Source organism: Colossoma macropomum, unplaced genomic scaffold, assembly GCF_904425465.1.
Source record: "Colossoma macropomum unplaced genomic scaffold, Colossoma_macropomum, whole genome shotgun sequence".
NCBI lineage: Eukaryota > Metazoa > Chordata > Actinopteri > Characiformes > Serrasalmidae > Colossoma > Colossoma macropomum.
The window spans coordinates 41498525-41519060 of NW_023494789.1; the positions used below are offsets into that span (position 1 = coordinate 41498525).

The 20536-nt window shown below is 36.9% G+C and overlaps 1 protein-coding gene across 1 annotated transcript; it reads right to left on the bottom strand.

The window, feature by feature from the left end:
- Nucleotides 1-8604: 8604 nt before the first annotated feature.
- Nucleotides 8605-20240, bottom strand: LOC118808581 (membrane-spanning 4-domains subfamily A member 4A-like). Its single transcript, XM_036571357.1, has 8 exons — nucleotides 20134-20240; nucleotides 19126-19359; nucleotides 16523-16633; nucleotides 15557-15613; nucleotides 14790-14945; nucleotides 14218-14331; nucleotides 9445-9525; nucleotides 8605-8944 (listed from the first exon to the last, which is right to left on the bottom strand). Exons 2-8 carry the CDS (start codon nucleotides 19336-19338, stop codon nucleotides 8840-8842), a joined length of 837 nt encoding a protein of 278 aa, XP_036427250.1. The 5' UTR covers nucleotides 19339-19359; nucleotides 20134-20240; the 3' UTR covers nucleotides 8605-8839.
- Nucleotides 20241-20536: the final 296 nt, after the last annotated feature.

Genomic DNA, 20536 nt, shown 5'->3' on the forward strand with positions numbered 1-20536 from the left:
AACTGAGACTACAAAAATCTCCAGATGATCACCATAATGACATTATGTGTACATGCCACTGTATAACTATACAGCATTAAATATGTTTTATTTAGTACCAGAATGTATGCTATGTTGCTGATTTTATTGTTTATTGTGCAGCCTTTGATTTTATGTATATAATGTTTTTTATCAGTTTTTGTGATGTTTCATTTTGTTTTTTGTTTTTTTTTGTTTTTTTTTCTCCCAAAGTAATAGGGCAGAATGCTGTGATGCAAAGATGCTTCAGTGATGTAATAAAAATGTCTGTGATATTTTTTAAACCCTTAGAATCCTAGGATAATTTGGGGGAATTGTGTGGTATTTGGGTCAATTACAATTGCAATTGCTGTTGTATTTACATGGGACGGTCACACATGCCTGTTACGACCCTATACAATTTATTTTTTTTTTTTTGTGTGTGTGTAGAGTGTCTTCTTCTGTATTGATAACAGAACAGAGGGGTGATGCACAAAGCTACCACCAGGGGGAGCTGCTTTTAAAACGGAGACATCCATGAGGAAGTGTGGTGCTTTGCTTCCAGCATGGCTTCCGTTGCATTCTCGGTTACCTGACCCGTCATTTGAAAGAAGATTCTGCTATAGAGCTGTGTCTGTGTCAGAGCTTAAATGTTGACTTTCATCCTTCTGGTTTCATTGAGTTTGGGCTGTATGTTGGAAGATGTTCTGTAGGTGGGTTGTTCACATTTACAGCAGGATTTGTGATGTAAAACACATCCTGTGGGGAAAAAAGGATGGATATTCATTATTTATACTTGCTTTCTATATGTGTTATTATAAATCAGTTTCTGCTGGACAATGAACCCTAAGAAGTAGTTATTCAAATTTATGGTAACACATTTAAATAAATGCTTTAATAAATAACAACTTAATCATTATGTAGTAGTTAATGACTGTTACTATGGTTACATGGTCATGGTGGCACATATATAAACGCTACCATTTGAAATTATCATTAACCTAAGCATGCTGCTATTTCATAATTAATATGAATACTTTGCAATTATGTTGTAACTGTATTTTAATATCAACTAGAGTAAAATATGCTATATTAAATGAGTTCATTAAAATATTAAAAACATTATTTATAACAGAGAATTTTTATTTGTAAAGCCCAAACGAGTCACCATTAATCCAATACATTCATCTTTTTGGAACAGAAGGAACATTTACAAAAGCGAGACCACATATATTCTTGTGAAGTAAACCCTTATACTGGTAGATTGCAGACTTCTCTTACCTCTTGACCACTGTGAGTATGGAATGGATTGACCATTGAACAGCATGCTGTATGGTTTAAAGCTGCATTTACAACAGAGACCATTAAAATGGAGAGGGATTGAGTTTAACACCATAGGTTTCTATTCAATGGGGTTATCTCACAGATTTATATACTACAGATCAGCGCTTTCCAAGTCAAGCTTCAAATGGCAGGTAGGTAAAAGCTATTTACATTTACTCTATGCACTTTAGTACACTTCATATAGTTAAGCGTTCATGAAATGGACCCAACTGGCCTTGTGTCGGCTGTTGGAGATGGTGTAATGGTGTGGGGAATGTTTTCTTGGCACATTTTGGGCCTGATAATACCACTCTGAATGCCACAGACTAGTATTGTTGCTGACCATGTGCATCCCTTCATGACTAGAATTTACCATCTTCTAATGGCTACTTCCAGAATGATAATGCACCATGCCACAAAAGCAATCTCAAATTTGTTTCATACAATCAGTCACAAAAGCTGGACCATTCAAAAAAGCTGGGTCAGTAGGAATTTGAAATTAGAAATGTTGTGAAATGTTCATAAACAACTTAAACAGCTAATGCAATCATGTATATGTATAAATGAAGCATCCAGGATAGGTCTTTATTAGCAACAATGGGTGGAGACTCGCAACTTTGCCAAATTATGCGCCAGCAAATAATTTAAGAATTTAAGAACAATGTTCTTAATCAAACAATTGCAAGGTATTTATTTCAAGCTCTACAGTGCATTGAGAACGATCCTATAAAAAAAAGTCTATGCCAGATTAATGACGCATTTTTAAACTACAGAATTGTTTGCCGCTTTGTGCTCTTGAGCGTGCATTGGTTATGTTCTTACCTAAGAACAAATCCCAAATAAGAAAACATTAAAGAATGTCAGAATCTGTGTGAAAATTGCATGAGTGGGTTTTAAGAAGAAATTACTTCTTAAGAACAGTTGGCCAATGAGGCCCAATGTCCAGAAACACATTCGACTTCTCTGGGCTTGAGCTTATCTGAGATAGACTGTTGCACAGTGGAAACATGTACTGTGGTCTGACAAGTCAAACTGTTTATGGAAATAATGGCTGTTGTGTTCTCAAGGCCAAAGAAGAAAAGGAACATCCTGCTTGTCACCAGCGTAAAGCAAAAGCCAGGGTCTGTTGTGTTATGGTACGGAGGTGTATTAGTGGGTAACTTGCACATCTGTGAAGGCACCATTAATACTGAAAGACATACACATTTTGGAGCAACATATCGCTGCTGTCGGAAGAAAGACATATTTATGGAAATAATTGCAGTTGTTTTAGTTTGAATGCCCTTGTCAGATTTTATGTTTTCTAAGTGTACATCACATCCTCTACAAGACAATAACATGGAATTCTACAAGTCTACAAAACATGGAATTTGACCATGGGTGCCCAAACATTTGCAAACAACTGAACAATTATGAAATGATCTATTCCAGTGTATCCCAGTCCTGTTTCTGGAATCCCCCTGTCCTGCACAGTTTACAGATCCAACTGACCCATTTTAACCTCAGGAAGGGCTGAGTAGTGAAAAGTTACAGAGCTGGACTGGAAAATATGGTCTAGTATTGCTTTTGTTTAATGTAACAAAGAATCTCAGAACTTACGAACAGAGAGCCCCAGTAAACAACTCCACTGCAGACAGACAATGGTGGCTCGACGACTGTCACCACGATGCCAAACAGGAACGTTATGACTCCAGTCATTATTTGTACAGTCTGTGGAAAAAAAACAAACATCAATACATTGTGGTTATGTTTTTGTAGTTAAAAGTATAAAAAGTGCAATATATGCTGGAATCATTATTATTATTATTATTATTATTATTATTATTATTATTATTAATAATAATAATAATAATAATAATAATAATAATAGTAGTAGTATTACTGCTACTGAAACTAAGCATTTGATAGCATTATTTAAATTCTTAATTAGTCTGTACAGTAATACAGTACAGTACAGTACAGTAATTTAAAGCTGCACCATGTATTTTTTTTGTTGCTGTCATTTTAAATCTGAAAGAGGTATCAGAAGATACATCCTTCACTAAGTTTTGACTGAGTTCTCCTTGAGTTGTCTTTCAGTAATCAGATTCATCTGCTCGGGAAAGAGGTGCGAAGCGCAATCCACCTTACCAAATGTCTCTTTTGAAAATGAGTATGAATATCTTTAACTAGACTGGAATGTTATCATTCATGCTTGAATAAGAGTTAGTGATGAAATAAAACAATAATTTTCTTGTCTGTACTTACATTGAGTGTGTTACAGGCACTTAATAATCTGATTACTGCAGAAAATCAGATTTTGTCAGTAGCTGGTTCAGCATGTTTACATGTACTTGAGTAATCAGATAACGGGGAAACTCCAGGTCTACATGAGTTGGGCAGTGATCAGATTTCTGCTTTGCAACCAGCCAATAAACCCACAGAAGAAGATGCGACATAAATGTATTATAAAACTCAAATGTCATGCATCCTAAAGTGTTTTGTTGTCGTCTCGCAGATACTGTGTTAAACACTGCTTGCCGTTTCTGGGACAGCGCTTTGTTTTGAGACTGAGAAATCTGAAAGAAATCAGAGTGAGGGTTCACATGCGCTGAGAAATCTGATTACTGAGCCAAACTCCAGCTCTCTTCATCAGATTTCTTAATCAGATTTCTAGACCTTACTCTGATCTAAGAAATCAGAGTGTGCTGTTAACACAGGAGGCTAAAAAAATATCCTAAAAGCTTCTTGACAACTTCAGATTGATTTTTTTTATTAACTAAAGCCTGCCATCGAGGTCAGGCACCATGTGCAAATTAAAAGAAGCCTGAATGACTCACTTCAAATTGATCTTTAGTACCATTTTTCAATGTAAGTGACCAAATTCTCATTACTGCAACACAGTAAGATTTGAAGATGCATCTGTAAATCATGTTTTTTGTCCAATTTTTCTTTTCACACTCTATGTACTGTACATATATTTTACAAAATACAATATTTTGCAATTTTCTCATTACTGCAACACCTTGTCAACCATTGATTTTATTTGCACTTGCGCCTCTTGACATTATGTTGTTGTTGCAAGGATGATATTAAATTACAGATCTTCAATAGTTTTAAATGTAATAAAAATCTTTAAAACAAAAAAAGCAAACACATTAATTTTATCAGTAATTAGAAACAGATATAAGAAGAAACAATGATGATAATAATGATGGTAAACATTTTAATCCAAAAAACATTGTAATAGAAAAAATAATAAGACTGGCCTATTAAACTACATGTTTAAGTGATACTTATGACCCTCAAATATTTAAGAAGATAGTTTGAGGCAGTTTTGTGAGAATGACCCATTTACAGTCATTGCAAAAGTTTGAACACCACTACTAAAATTACGTTTGATTTTACAACTGAAAAAAGACATCCTCTACAGAGAGCACACTTAAATATGGAATAATGCATCATTCTATTTACTTGTTGCATTTAATATATTTGGACCCCCATAAGAGCAGGACCTGAGTCAATCCCCTCACCACCCCACCCCTGCTGGCTCCACCTCTGATGACAGTTTATGACAAAGAAGGCAGTTTGACGTCACTCACAAGAACTTGTCTTATTTCCTCATTACATGTATTACCTTGTTTATTACTGTACTGGTATCTAGTTCACTGATGAGGCATTTCACAATAACTAGTGCACACGCACACATCTGCCATTACAGCTAACTGATCATTTTTCAAACCTGCTAGCTAACATTATCTGAAAATAGTCCTGCCAAATGATTACTGTAATATTTAGTCAGTTTTACAGCAATAAAGAAGCAATACATTTATAGACCAAACAAAAAGAATGTAAGTTGATATGTACTGTAATGAACAGAATGTCTTACCCCCAGAGCTTTTGGCTGGAATTTCATACATTTCTGAAGTGGGCCTGGAGCAGATACTGTATTGATGTTAGTAACAGGTGGGATTACAACATTCTCGACTCCAACACTGGGGACACCGACATTAGGTACTCCAAAAGTAGTAACTCCTACATTAGGGACCCCTACATTAGGAACTCCAACAGTAGGAACTCCTACATTAGGGACCCCTACATTTGGGACTCCAACGGTAGAACCATCTGCATTAGGAACTCCTACATTAGGGACTCCTACATTAGGAACTCCAACAGTAGAAACACCTACATTAGGGACTCCAATATTAGGAAACCCAACAATAGGAACCCCTAGATTAGGGACTCAAACAGTAGGGACCCCTGGCCCAGCCCCAACTACATTTTGCCGTTTTTGCCACTATTGGGATCAGTTGGGTGACCACCATGAAGCCATTTCTTGGGTTATTGTCTGGTACAGCAGTGGTGGACATCCTTAATGGAGATGTGTTCACCTGTGAGAAACCATAATTTTCATCTTACTATCAGCAGATCTGTAACGAGAGTCATTTTTTATCACATTAACCCATTTAATAACAGCATAATGTTCTGTTATCACTGTTGAGGCTTGTTGTTCAGTTACTATAAATGTTTCAGTAACTACTATTACTACTATGAATCTATTATGTTCTGAAGTAATAAGACTCAGAAACTGAAAGTGTGGACCAACGTACAGACCATTAGTGATAAGGTGGTTTAAAACAAATCCATAACAAAAAAGTAATGAAAATAAGAGTAGCACAACTAAACCAAATAGCTCTGCTTTAAACCAATGATAATAATAAGTGGAAAATGTAGAACTCATTTATCAGGTAGTGAGTGAATAAAAATAGAAACAAAATGCAATAATAGTACAAATTAAACTTCAAGACTATCAGTTCTTTCTTTCACAAATTATACATACATAGTGTTACTACACTATATGGTACTATAGCATTTAAGTTAGTTTCGGAAATTAATTTGTTTGTCTGTTAGACCACTCTTTCATTTATTTAACTTCAAGATAAAATGGCCATTAAACTCAAGTTATTAATACATCAGTATCAAGGAAAGAAACATTTAACCTCAACAACTCGATATCATAACATTGTTTTAGTGTTTAGTGCATCACTCTTTACCTTTATTACAGCTTCCATTCTTTTCAGGGACTCACTTTCAAATTTTTAAAGAAACCTGCATCCATGCTTCCAAAGTTATCTTATACATGTGTAAATCATGCTGTAATATGTTTTCTACAAAGATCATGGACCAGTGTGCACAGTGCAAACATTCTCATCTACCGTTTTTACAACAAAAACATTTGGCAAATCACAAGAGCCAATCATTAAGGAAGAGTATTTTTGTTTTTTACCTGAAGTAGAATACAGCTTGCTTCTTCCTGCGAATCTTAAGGAACAGTTGATGTTTTATCTTCTGTTTTATTCACTTGGCCCCTTTTTAACTTCCTTGATTTTCTGTGTTCTTTGGAATTACAACACAAATGATGACAAATGGACTCCAAACACACCTGACAATAATCATATAATATACAGTATCTATTGAATAGCCTGGTGAAAGTCTAGTTCAGCCTGTTATTGCCACTAATAAATCTTAGCTTTCTAAAAACATCTTTTCAGAAGAGAATTTTTTTTTCACAAGAAATGGCACATCAGCATTGAGTTCTATAGTAATCCACTATGTCCACCAAAGCATATGATGTATGTACAGTGAGTATGTCAGACTTTCTGTAGAAAATGATCCAGAAAACACGCTGCAAATACAAGACACGATAGGCTATCAGCAGTAGAGCAGGGGTCACCACTTTCATCCACAGAGGGCCGGTGTGGCTGCAGGTCCAATTAAGCTGGAGCACCCCTGATTCTACCTATTTAAAGAGATCTCAATCCTCAAACAATTATTTCAAGGTTATGGGATGCCACCTTCGCCACATATTAGTTTGTGAAATTTACTGCCTTGCTAGATCTGCCCTTGTCAAGTGCTATTATTGTGAAATGGGAGCATGTAGGAGCAACAACAGCTCAGCCACGAAGCAGTAGATCACGCAAACAAAGCAGGGCTGCCAAGTGCTGAAACATGTTTAGCTCACTACAGAGTTCCAAACTGCCTCTGAAAGCAACATCAGCACAAGAACTGTGCATCAGAAGCTTCAGAGAATAAGTTTCCATGGCCAAGCAGCTGCACTTAAGTCTAAGATCACTATGCGCATTGCCAAGCTGGAGCAGTGAAAACATGTGCTCTGGAGTGATGAGTCATGCTTCACTATCTGGCAGTTTGATGGATGAATCTGGGTTTGGTAAATGCCAGGACAACACTACATACCAGAATGCACAGTGCCAACAGTAAAGTTTGGTGGAGGAGGGATGGTGAGCTGGGGTTGTTTTCAGGGTTTGGGCACCTTAGTTCCAGTGAAGGGTGATGTTAATGCTGCAGCATACAAAGACATTTTACACAATTATATGCTTCCAGCTTTGTATTAGCAGTTTGGGGAAGACCCTTTCCTGTTCCTGAGCCCCTGTGCACAAAGCAAGCTCCATAAAGATACTGTTTGACGAGTTTGGTGTGGTGGAACTCCAGTGGCCTGCATAGAGCCCTGACCTCAATACTCAACACATCCTGAAATAAACTTATATTTTATGAATTATGAAATATATATTCATTATTCACACTTGGTTTCCACTTGTGTTAATATAAATCAGGTCCTTCTGGACAATTAACCCTATTCCATAGTGCTATCTCTCAGATTTATATATCACAGGTCAGAGCTTTCTCTGAATACTAAACTTCAGAGACAGCTGATTGGAAGAAAAGTTCTTGCGCTTAGACAAATGAAGAAATTCACCATTTTCACCAAAGAGAAACCTGTAGTACTGGAAGTATTTGTGAAGAAAAAAAATATATAAATTGTAGGTACATTGTGATTTCCTAAAGCAACAGATTTCCAATACAATTCTGCCAGTTATACTGTTCAAGTGTAATTAATTAGAGACAACAACAAAGTAAAGTTAAGCTTATTTGACAAATAGGCTGTTTCTTTTTTGCATTGGAAAATCATTCTTCTAAAGAAAAGTTTCCTTTGGAGTTCCACAAGGTTCCATTTTAGGGCCACTGTTCTTCTCAGTGTACATGCTGCCTCTAGCAAATGTGATGAGGAAACATGGAATTAACTTACATGTGCGCTTTGACAATTTATACCTATACATTTATATAGTAGTGTCTATACCTTTATTTGTATATAGGTATAGACACTATATTTGGAAAGTCAAGACAGTGTTAACTGTCAAGTACAACCCCAACTCCAAAAAAGTTGGGACACTGTTTAAAATCTAAATAAATGTAAATAAAAACAGAATGCAATGATTTGCAAATCTCATAAACCCATATTTTATTCAAAATTGAACATAGAACATAGATACTTTTCACTCAAACTGTTATGCTGATAATATCATTTGTTAAAAAAAATAGAATGTAAAATAGAAATGTTTTCACTAATGATCTCAGACTTTTTGACCCTACCTTATATTATTCAAAAAAATTATAACCTAAATAAAGCACCCTGAATCAGCATGTTAGGACTTGCAGCTCATCTCCAGGACTATTTCTGATTTCAATAACAGTCTTCTGGTTTTGGTAAGCTCACACTGTATGCTGGAGGATTTTCTGTAGGGGGGTTGTTCACATTCACACCAGGATTTCTGATGTGAAGCACATCCTGAAATAAAATGATATTTTATGAATAATAAAATATATATTCATTATTCACGCTTGGTTTCTGCTTGTGTTAATATAAATCAGGTCCTTCTGGACAATTAACCCTTAGAAGTAGTTATTTGATTTCAAAAGTCAATTAGATATCTAGTGTAAACATCTAGTGTAAACATAGACTTAGACTGCAGTAAAATAATAGGCCCACATAAATAACAACTTCATCATTATGTCATACTTTTGTAAATGATGGTTAATAATTATTTCCTGGTTACACATGCATAAATGCTACCATTTCAGTTGTGATTAATCATATAATTAAGCCTTATTAACCATTTACTTTGTCACATACAAAAACTTGTGAATTTTGTGTACTCATATATATGTATGTATATATCCATGTATGTATGTATAGTACAGTGCATTCACAAAATAGATATGAAACCAAAACCACATATTTTTTTGTGAAGTAGACCCTTATACTGATAGCCCACAAGCTTCTCTTACCTGTTGACCGCTGTGAGTTTGGAATGGATTGACCATTGAACAGCATGCTGCATAGCTCGGAGCCACAGTTACAACAGAGACCTTTAAAATAGAGTGGGATGGAGTTTAACACCATAGGTTTCTATTCCATAGCGCTATCTCACAGATTTATTAACCACAGATCAGAGCTTTCCCCGAATACTAAACTTCTGAGACAGCTGATTGGAAGAAAAGTTCTTGCACTTGGACAAATTCACCATTTTCACCAAAGAGAAACCTGTAGTACTGGAAGTATTTGTGGAGAAAAAATATATAAATTGTAGGTACATTGTGATTTCCTAAAGCAACAGATTTCCAATACAATTCTGCCAGTTATACTATTCAAGTGTAATTAATTAAAGACAACAACAAAGTAAAGTTAAGCTTATTTGACAAATAGGCAGTTTGTTTTTGCATTGGAAAATCATTCATCTAAAGAAAAGTTTCCTTTGGAGTTCCACAAGGTTCCATTTTAGGGCCACTGTTCTTCTCAGTGTACATGCTGCCTCTAGTAAATGTGATGAGGAAACATGGGATTAACTTACATGTGCGCTTTGACAATTTAAACCTATACATTTATATAGTAGTGTCTATACCTTTATTTGTATAAAGGTATAGACACTATATTTGGAAAGTCAAGACAGTGTTAACTGTCAAGTACAACCCCAACTGCAAAAAAGTTGGGACACTGTTTAAAATCTAAATAAATGTAAATAAAAATGCAATGATTTGCAAATCTCATAAACCCATATTTTACTAATGACATTTAGAACTTGATGGCAGCAACACATCTCAAAAAAGTTTGGACAGGGGCTGGAAAAGTAAGTGGTACTAATTTAAAGAGCTTAAACAGCTGAAGGAGCAATTTGCAACTAATTCACATGGCTGGGTATAAAAAGAGCATTTTAGAGAGGCAGAGGTTCACCAATCTGCGAAAAACTGCATCTTAAAATTGTGGAACAGTTTCAGAAAAATGTTTCTTGATGTTAAAATTGCAAAAACTTTGGATATCCCACCATCTGCAGTGCATGATATCAAAAGATTCAGAGAATCTGAAGAAATCCCTGTACACAAGGGACAAGGCCGATGGTCAGTATTGGATGTTTGTGATCTTTGGGCCCTCAGCCAGCACTGCATTGAAAACAGGCATGATTCTGTACTGGAAATCACTGTATGGGCACAAGAACACTTTTAGAAATCACTGTCTGTGAACACAGTTCACTGTGCAATCCACAAATGCAAGTTAAAGCTGTATCATGTAAAGAAGAAGCCATATGCCAACACAATCCTGAAACACCACCGTCTCCTTTGGGCCAAAGCTCATTTAAAATGGACTGAGGCAAAATGGAAAACTGTTCTGTGGTCAGATGAATCAAAATTTTAAATTCTTTTTGGAAACCACGAACACCGTGTCCTGTGGACTCAAGAGGAGAGGAGACCATCCAGCTTGTTATCAGTGTACAGTGAAAAGCCTGCGTCTCTGATGGTATGGGGTTGCAATAATGCCTATGGCGTGGGCAGCTTACACATCTGGAAAGGCACTATCAATGCTGAACAGTATATAGAGGTCTTAGAACAACATATGCTCCCATCCAGACAGCGTTTTTTTTCAGGGAAAGCCTTGCATGTTTCAGCAAGACAATGCTAAACCACACACTGCATCCATTGCAACAGTATAGCTTCACTGAAGAAGAGTCCAGGTGCTGAACTGGCCTGCTTGCAGTTCAGATCTTTCACCAATAGAAAACATTGGGCGCATCATGAAATGAAAAATCTGGCAAAGAAGACCCAGGACTGCTGAGCAGCTAGAATCCTACATCAGACAAGAATAGGACAACATTCCTCTCCCAAAACTCCAGCAATTGGTCTCCTCACTTCCCAGATGTTACGTACAGGGCTGAGCCCTGCCCCCCACTACGGCTACTCAGACCATCTCTGTGACCGCTCATCAGACGTGCCAAACCAGACCAGAAGCAAGTGAGAGAGAGCTATCTCTGCTCTTCAGGACTGTTTTGAGCACACTGACTGGGAGATGTTCAGAGAAGCAGCAACCTCCGACGACTCCATCAATCTGGAGGAGTATACAGAATCAGTGACTGGCTACATCAGCAAGTGCATTGATGATGTTACTGTCTCCAAACTCGTCACAACTCACCCCAACCAGAAACCATGGATGACTGCAGAGGTGCGCACGCTGCTGAGAACCCGTGACGAGGCTTTCAAGTCAAGGGACAGAGCAAGCCTCAGGATAGCAAGAGCCAAGCTTTCCCAGGCCATCAAAGAGGCTAAGCGTGCCTACTCAAAGAAAATCCATTAACATTTTCAAAACACTGCTGTCACATCTCACCCCAACCAGAAACCATGGATGACTGCAGAGGTGCGCATGCTGTGCTGAAAAAGTCTCCAGTGTCCTGCCTCAATGACTACCATCCCATTGCACTCACTCCAATCATCATGAAGTGCTTTGAGAGGCTTGTCATGAGGCACATTAAAGACCAGCTTCCTCCTTCACTGGACCCACTGCAATTTGCATATCGCCCCAACCGCTCAATAGATGACGCCATCTCCACCACACTCCACCTGGCTCTCACCCACCTGGACTATAAAGACACTTATGTCAGAATTCTGTTCATAGACTTCAGTTCAGCATTCGACACCATCATCCCTCAGCAGCTGATTGGAAAACTGAGCCTGCTGGGCCTGAACACCTCCCTCTGAGGTCTCTTAGTCAGGATAGGTAATAACATCTCCAGCACCACCATACTTGACTTCTGAAGAGTGCAAGGTGACCACCGCCCAGTTAACATCACTGGCTCTGCTGTGGAAATTCTCCAGAGCACCAAGTTCCTTGGTGTCCACATTACAGAGAACCTCACCTAGTCCCTCAACACCAACTCCATAGCCAAGAGAGCCCAGCAGTCTTCCTACAGAGACTGAAGAAAGCTCATCTCCCCGCTTCCATCCTCACCATGTTCTACAGGGGGCATTCTGAGCAGCTGCATCATCGCCTGGTTTGGGAATTGCACTGCCTCCGACCCTACAGAGCATAGTGAGGACAGCTGAGAAGATCATCAGGGTCTCTCTCCCGTCCATCACAGACATCTACACCACACGCTGCATCCGGAAAGCCACCAGCATCGTGAACTACCCCATCCGTCCCTCACACAGACTTTTTTCACTGCTGCCATCTGGCAGAAGGTACCGGAGCAACAGCTTTGTCCCCCAAGCAATCAGGTTTTTAAATTCACAAGGACTGAACTAAATCCCCCCCCTGCCAACACACACACACACACACACACACACACACACACCTCTTTTGATGCTCTACTTGCACTGTCTTTCGGGAACATTGCGGCTAATACTGTGTTTACACTGTTTTACTACCTCAGTAACTGCTGTGTTTATACATGTTATCTGACGTAACTTACAGGTCACAGCATGTTAAATATGTCTGCACCTTATTCCACTACCTCATGTCCAGAAATCTGTGCTGTGTCGGTGCTACACTGTCCTGTCTGTTTACTGTGTCTAATGTCTGTTTAATTTATCGTATTTATTGTATTGTTTCTAGCTTAAATTTTGTTTGCACACTGTCTGCACGTTCACACTTTGTAATTTTGTACTTTGTACTTTTGTACTTTTGTTCCTTGTTGCACCTTGTTGTTCCTGGAGGAACGTAATTCTGCTCCACTGTGTACTTGTACATAGACAGAATGACAATAAAAGCCTCTTGACTTGACTTGATATTTACAGACTGTTTTTGAAAGAAGAGGGGATGCTACCCAATGGTAGACGTGGCCCCGTCCCAACTTTTTTGAGATGCATTGCTGCCATCAAGTTCTAAATGAGTTAATGTTTTTCATGAAATGGTAAAATGGCTCACTTTCAACATCTGATATGTGTTCTATGTTCTGTTGTTAATAAAATATGAGGCTGTGAGATTTGCAAATCATTACATTCTGTTTTTATTTACATATATTTACGTTTTCACAGCGTCTAAACTTTTTTGGAATTGGGGTTGTAAATTGTGTCAGATATTTCTCAGTGGATGTTGCAAAACAGTTGGTAGATTAAGAAATATTATTAAATTTTGGAATTTTCTATTTCAGAGAGATACAGAAAAACTTGTCTATTCATTTGTTTCAGACAGAATTCATTGTCACGATGCTCTTTTAGCAGGCTTCCTATGAAAATAGTACATCTTCTACAACTCGTGCAAAAAGACAACACATATCACCCCTTTTTGAAGAAACTGCACTGACCAGGGGTTGAAATTGAAGTGCTTGTATTTGTTTCTAAAGCTCTAAATGGCCTAGCACCTACATATCTCACAGAATACCTCTCTATTCATGTTCCAACTTAGATCTGCATATACTGCTCTTCTGTAATTCCTCTCCATAAATTACAGAAAAAGTGGAGAGGCCTCTTTCTGGTATGCTACTACTGTGGAACTGAATACCTTCCACAATTAGTCAGTTAATGTTTTTAACTTCACTCTATTTTAATGTTTTATTTAGATTAATACAATTTTAGGTTTTATTAAGCTCTGAAGTTAGTCATTATTATATTGAATGTACATTTCTAGGAAACAAACTATAACTGTACTTTACATTGTGTAAGTTCATTAAATTGCCAAAAAAAGGACCATTTACAAGGTCCAAAAGAACCTTTTGACATTATTATTTAGGTGGCAGAAGTGTTTACGAAATGTACATGTTCAAATCCAAAAATGTTCCGTGTTACTGTGATGCTCACCACTGGTTCAGTGCAGCAGGTGGCTTTGCATCCAAACGCTGAGATGAAGATGGAGATGATGAACTGAAGCAGAGACAAAACCAGCAGCACTCCACTGATCCCAAAGGTCCTAGTCTGGTATTCAGTGTGACATCATTTGTTAATAACAAAAAAATCAACTAATATCTTAGACCCACAACTTCACACAGTCTGTTTGATTTACAAAACTCAATTTCAAAAACTAGACATTCTTTAAAATGTTGACTGTTCATAACATAACCATGTATTTTCAAGAAAAAAAAAAACATAGTTCATACAATAATACATCAAATATCATGTTTTTGTACTGTTACTACAGGTCAAAGTGGATTTACAAGTCACAGTTTCCGGTTTTGATTAGCATTTCACACACTGCATTGTAAATTGATTTAATTAAGACTGACTTCTGACAGTGGGAAATAGATACAAACACTGATTTGACCATCAAAAACATAATGTAAACATGTAATTTCTCACTTGGATACGGCACGTTTAAATCCAGTCAAAATGATTTAAACTAAGCATCTTGTACAAAAAAATCATCCAGCACTTACCAAAAATCTCCTGTAAACCTCATCACAATTATAGGAGCCGTAGTGGTAGTCGTAGCAAGGGCCGTATCGATATACTATGAAATCCATTAACAGTAGAATGAAAGATGTTGCTGCAATTATAGCATTGACCACATTCATTCCCAGAGAGCCTTTCACCTGCAGGACAGAGATGATTAGAGCAGAACGGATTTAAAGAATAACTGCATCACTGTTTACTGCACAACTGTTTCTCTGCTAAACTGGAACTGAGATTAGCCTTTTGAAAATATACAAAAGAGTATTTTGCACAAATGCTGTGATTATTTTGTATAAGTTTAGCTGTTAGAAGTTGAGGTGCCTATTTTTGATCATTTCACATTTACACAATTATTTAGTCATACAAGTTTTTGAAATTATGCAGTTATGCAATGAATGACATTTTATATTTTATTAATTCCATATCATATCCAAGTTAGTGCTCACTTTTGATTCTTTTAGTTCATTTCTATGGTAAAAATGATGAAAATGTGTGAGTGTATATGTATATAATGAAAATGTGCATATGTATATGAATCAATAAGCTTCTCTTTCCACAGAACAAGACTGCATGAAGAACTTTATCAAATCCAAATAATAATAAAGAATTCTCCCCTTCTACTTACAAACACGAATGTGGTTTGGATGGAAAGCTTAGAATCATAATAAGTATGATGACATGCTCTTATTGTTACTACTGATAACTACAACTGCTAATGTTAACTATTTAAGAAATACTGACGTTGACATACCAAACAGGGATGAAGATTCTTCTCTGCTGCAACAGTCAGAGAGCCAGTGATGATGTACTGCAAGGGTAAGAAAAAGATACGTTTATTGGAATTTATTATAGTCATATGCAAAAATGTGAACACCCCTTGTCAAATTACATGTTTTGCTGATGTTCAAACAAAAAAAATGTGTAAACAAATTACACACTCTACAGGGAACAAACGTGGTATTTGTCTGTAAATTTTAGGGAAAGATTTGTTTATTTGCTAAATTTACACATATTAGAAAACACAAATGCACATGCACGCACACACACACACACACACACACACTCTATGCCACTTATCCTCCTGGGTCGCAGAGGGTGCTGCAGCCTATCCCAGCAGTCATCGGGCAGAAGGCAGGAAACACCCTGCACAGGTCATCATTCATCTCAGGGCAGACACACAGACATACACATTCACACCTAGGGGCAATTCAGCGTCTCCAATTGTCCTGACTGCATGTCTTCGGACTGTGGGGGGGGACCCACACAGACATAGGGAAAACATACAAACTCCACACAGAAAGGACCCTGGTCGCCTGGCCCGGGAATGGAACCCAGGCCCCTCTTGGTGTGAGGTGACAGTGCCGCTCTTTTAGAAAACAATAAATCTAAAACATAAAATGTGCCATAACTTTTGCACAGGCCATTTTGTGTTTTATTTCACTTTTATTCCTCTTTGTGCATTCAAATGTGCGCAAGTCTACATGGAATTTGACCATGGGTGCCCAAACATTTGCAAACAACTGAACAATTATGAAATGATCTATTCCAGTGTATCCCAGTCCTGTTCCTGGAATCCCCCTGTCCTGCACAGTTTACAGATCCAGCTGACCCATTTTAACCTCAGGAAGGGCTGAGTAGTGAAAAGTTACAGAGCTGGACTGGAAAATATGAACTAGTATTGCTGCTTTTTAATATAACAAAGAATCTCAGAACTTACGAACAGAGAGCCCCAGTAAACAACTCCACTGTAGACGGAAATCATTGGCTCGACGACTGACAACACGATGCCGAACAGGAAAGTTATGATTCCAATCATTATTTGGACAGTCTGTGGAAAAAACAAACATCAAGACATTCTGGTTACATTTTTATAGTTAAAAGTATAAAAAAAGTGTAAAATAAGCTAATAATAATAATAATAATAATGATAATAATAATAATAATAATTTATTATTACTGGTACCGAAACTAAACCTTTTGATAGCATTATTTGAATTCTTTGCTTATCTATACAGTAATATTTTGATTAAAGCTTAAAAGTGTCATTGCTGAGCCAGAAGATTAAAAACAGGCTAAAATATAGTGAGTGTGTGCTGCTATGAGTCGTCCTCTAAAGCCTGAAATAATCATGTAAAGGTCAGAGGCGTCGGGTCGGGAGATTTTCATACCACATCATACGTCTTCATCTCAAAAAGAAGGTCCGGCTTGATGTTTAGGTCCCAAATGATCTCAAAATCAACATTATACTGATGAAGATGTGATGATTAGTAGATAATTCACCTAAAGCTGCTCTATTTGCGTTGTTACATTTTTTTTAAAGGAGCATTAATACTGAGTCAAGGTCAGTATTCTTTTAGACAACATCAGATGTCTTTAGGTATTAATGTCACATGTACTGGCTCAAAAAGAAGGTCCGGCTCAATGTTTAGGTCTCCAATGCAAAATCAGCTTTGTACTGATGATGATATGATGACAAGAGTAGATAATTCACTCACATCCTCAAAAGACGTGTCCTTCACCAAGTTTTAACTGAGTTCTTTTTGAATTCTCTTTCAATCATCAGATTCATCCATTTCGAAGAGGGGTTTGAGACACAACCCATGTTACAAAAGGTTCTTTGCTTGCAATTACATATTTCCGTCAGAAGGGTCTCCAAAATCTAAATCTATCTTTCACTAGACAGGAATGCCATCATTTACATTTGAAGAACAGCTAGTAAGAAAATAACACGACTGTTATCTGGTCTTTACCTTGATTATATAGATTATACTTTTATTACAAATGCAGACAAAATGCTACATTGATAACAGTGTGGAGGAGGATTGCATTGCCTTTTTTCTAGAGGATGAAAAATTACCTATAAGCTAAATTGACAACTCCAGATGTTTTTGTTTGTGTGTTTTTACACAAACCGCCTGCCATTGTACATAAAAATAGCAAACAAAACTTCTCCCTCTCAGTGAAAACAAATCTCAAAACTTTTCAGCTGAACAGGTATCATTTTGTGTTAACAGATATTTGATAGTGATTTCCCTGATTGCTACCATCCTGCTGCCTACACTCGCTGTGCTTTGTGTTTTGATGGATTGATTTCATCATTTCATCATTTCATCATTCATCAGCTTTTTTTCTCACCCTCTTGTTGTCAGCCAAAATCCAAAAAACTTTGATAGAAAAATGATGTACTTTTTGTAAATTAAATGAATATTTTTTTATCTACATGATGCTTATGACATTCAAATATTTATGGAGATGGTTTGTGGTGGTTTTGTGAGAATGACCCATTTACAGTCATTCAAGCAAAACTTTGAACACCCCCCATTAAAATGACATGTTTTTGTTGATTTTCTAAGTGAAAATAAGTTAGCACATCCTCTATAGAGGACACGTTTATAAAGGGAACAATGCGTAATTTCTATTTGTTTTCTGCATGTACCATGTTCGAAAAAAATGTAACTTTTGCAAAGGCCATATTTTGTTTTACTTTTTGATTTTATGTTGAATTCAGCAAAAAATAAACAGTAACTGTGCATTAAAATGTGCAGAAGTATTCTCTTATTTTCAGTCAGAAAATCAACAAAACATCATTTGTCGGGGGTGCCACAACTTTTGCATAGGACTGTATATCCCTGTATTAGAATTCTGATAAGAATGTTTTACATATTTTACTACTAATGTCTACTTCTGATTATGTCAAGGGCAGGCCTAGGGCAACTACCCTAACACACACACACACACCCAAGAGCCCCACTGCTCAGCCTCTGATGTCAGAATATGACAAGTCGCTTGAGATTGCTTAGCGGAAACTGTTTCATTTCCTCATTACAGGCATTTATTACTTTGTTTATTACTGTACTGGTACGAAATTCACTGATACTGCCTTGCACAATGACTGACACATACACACAGACACAAACACACACACACACATCTGTCAATAAAACTAGCTTTAATAGCATCAGCATTTGTGGACGATATATATATATTAGACATATATATATATATATATATATATATATATATATATATATATATATATATATATATGTATGTATATCTATATATATATATATATATATATAGATATATATATATATATCGTCCACAAATGCTGATGTATATATGTATATATGTATCATATGTTCCTAACAATGAATTAAAGCTTTCAGAGCAACAACAAATCTAATAGTTTCTGTGACCTGCTAGCTACAACTATCCATTTCATAGTCCTGCTGTTTTAAGTCAATTTAACAGCAAATAAGAAGCACTACATTTATAGACCAAACAAAAGAATGTACCATTATGAATGGAATCTCTTACCCCGAGAGCTTGTGGCTGGGATTTCAGAAATTTCTGAAGTGGGCCTGGACCAGATGTTACTGTGTTGATGTTATTGACAGGTGTGACAACAGGGACTCCAACGGCAGAGACCCCTGGTCCAGCCCCAACTGCATTTTGCCCTGTTGGGATCAGTTGGGTCACCACCATGAAGCCATTTCTTGGGTTATTGTCTGGTATGGCAGCAGTGGACATCCTTAATGGAGATGTGTTCACCTGCGAGAAACCAGAATTTTCACCTTACTCTCAGCATATCTGTGATGAGAGTCCTTTTTTTCAGATTAACCCGTTTAATGCAGGCATCGTGTCTTATATCATTCAGTTACTGTAAATGTTTCAATAACTATCATAAATCTATTAGGAAACTAATGTGTTTTGGAGTTATGAGACACAGAAACTGAAATGTGGGTCAAAATACTGACCCTTAAAGTTTAACAGGGTTTAAAAAACACATCTTAAAAACACATCAATAACAAAAAAACAATAAAACATATGAGTAGCACAGCCAAACCAAATAGCTGCAAAGTTCAGTCTTAGAAGCGGGTTGCTTTTTCTGCTTTTCACACCCCAAGTGATTTATCTATATGTATCTTATGTGTGTGTAATTTACTGTTAAATACTATCGATGTCAAAAAAAAAAAACAGTCTCTCAATTTTTTAACTTTTTAAAAATAATTTGAGAAAATGACTACATTGGGTGGAAGCTCCATGACGAATGCACAAAAAGAAATGCTCCAAATTACTTGGGATAAAATCTCTTTAACGTAACTTACATTGAAAGATGGAACATTTTTGTCTTCTCCTGTAAAATCGCCATTTTAGAGACACTTGTTTTCTTTGGACAGTGATGATATGTTTTCTACTAAAACCATGGACCAGCACGCTTTGGTTAAAATTGTATTTAAAACAATCTTAACTGCAGTTTGACAACTAAAACATTTGGCAAATCACAAAAGCCAGTCATTAAGGAAAGGTATTTTCATTTTTTACCTGAAGTGGAATTCAGCTTGCTTCGTGTAGATCCAAATGAACGTTTGGCGTTTTATCGTCTGTTTCATTCACCTGGCCCCTTTTTAACTTCTTTGGTTTGTGCGACCTTTGGAATCATAAAGAAAGTGATGATAAATGGATTGCAAACACACCTGACAATAGTCATGTGATATCTATATTGAAGCCTAGTAAAAGTCTAATTCAGCCTGTTTTATTGCCATTAATGCCATAAATGGACATCCAGCAGGTTTTAAATGAGATACAGACATCCAGCAACTTTTAAATGAGATGAACATCCAACAGCATTTAGTTGGAACTATGCATATTCAGCAGCTTTTAGCTAATATGTGGAGATCAATAGGCTTTTAGATTTAAGTTTAGAGATCCAGCAGCTTATAGGTGG

Bases quoted from the DNA above. Each gene is read 5' to 3' on its own strand.
- LOC118808581 (XM_036571357.1), bottom strand. From the start codon at position 19,338: ATGTCCACTGCTGCCATACCAGACAATAACCCAAGAAATGGCTTCATG. The intron at 14,332-14,789 runs GTAAGTGCTGGA...ACTGAATACCAG, and splicing joins AGGTTTACAGGAGATTTTTG to ACTAGGACCTTTGGGATCAG. The intron at 9,526-14,217 runs GTGAGCATCACA...TCTATTTTAAAG, and splicing joins CCTGCTGCACTGAACCAGTG to GTCTCTGTTGTAACTGTGGC.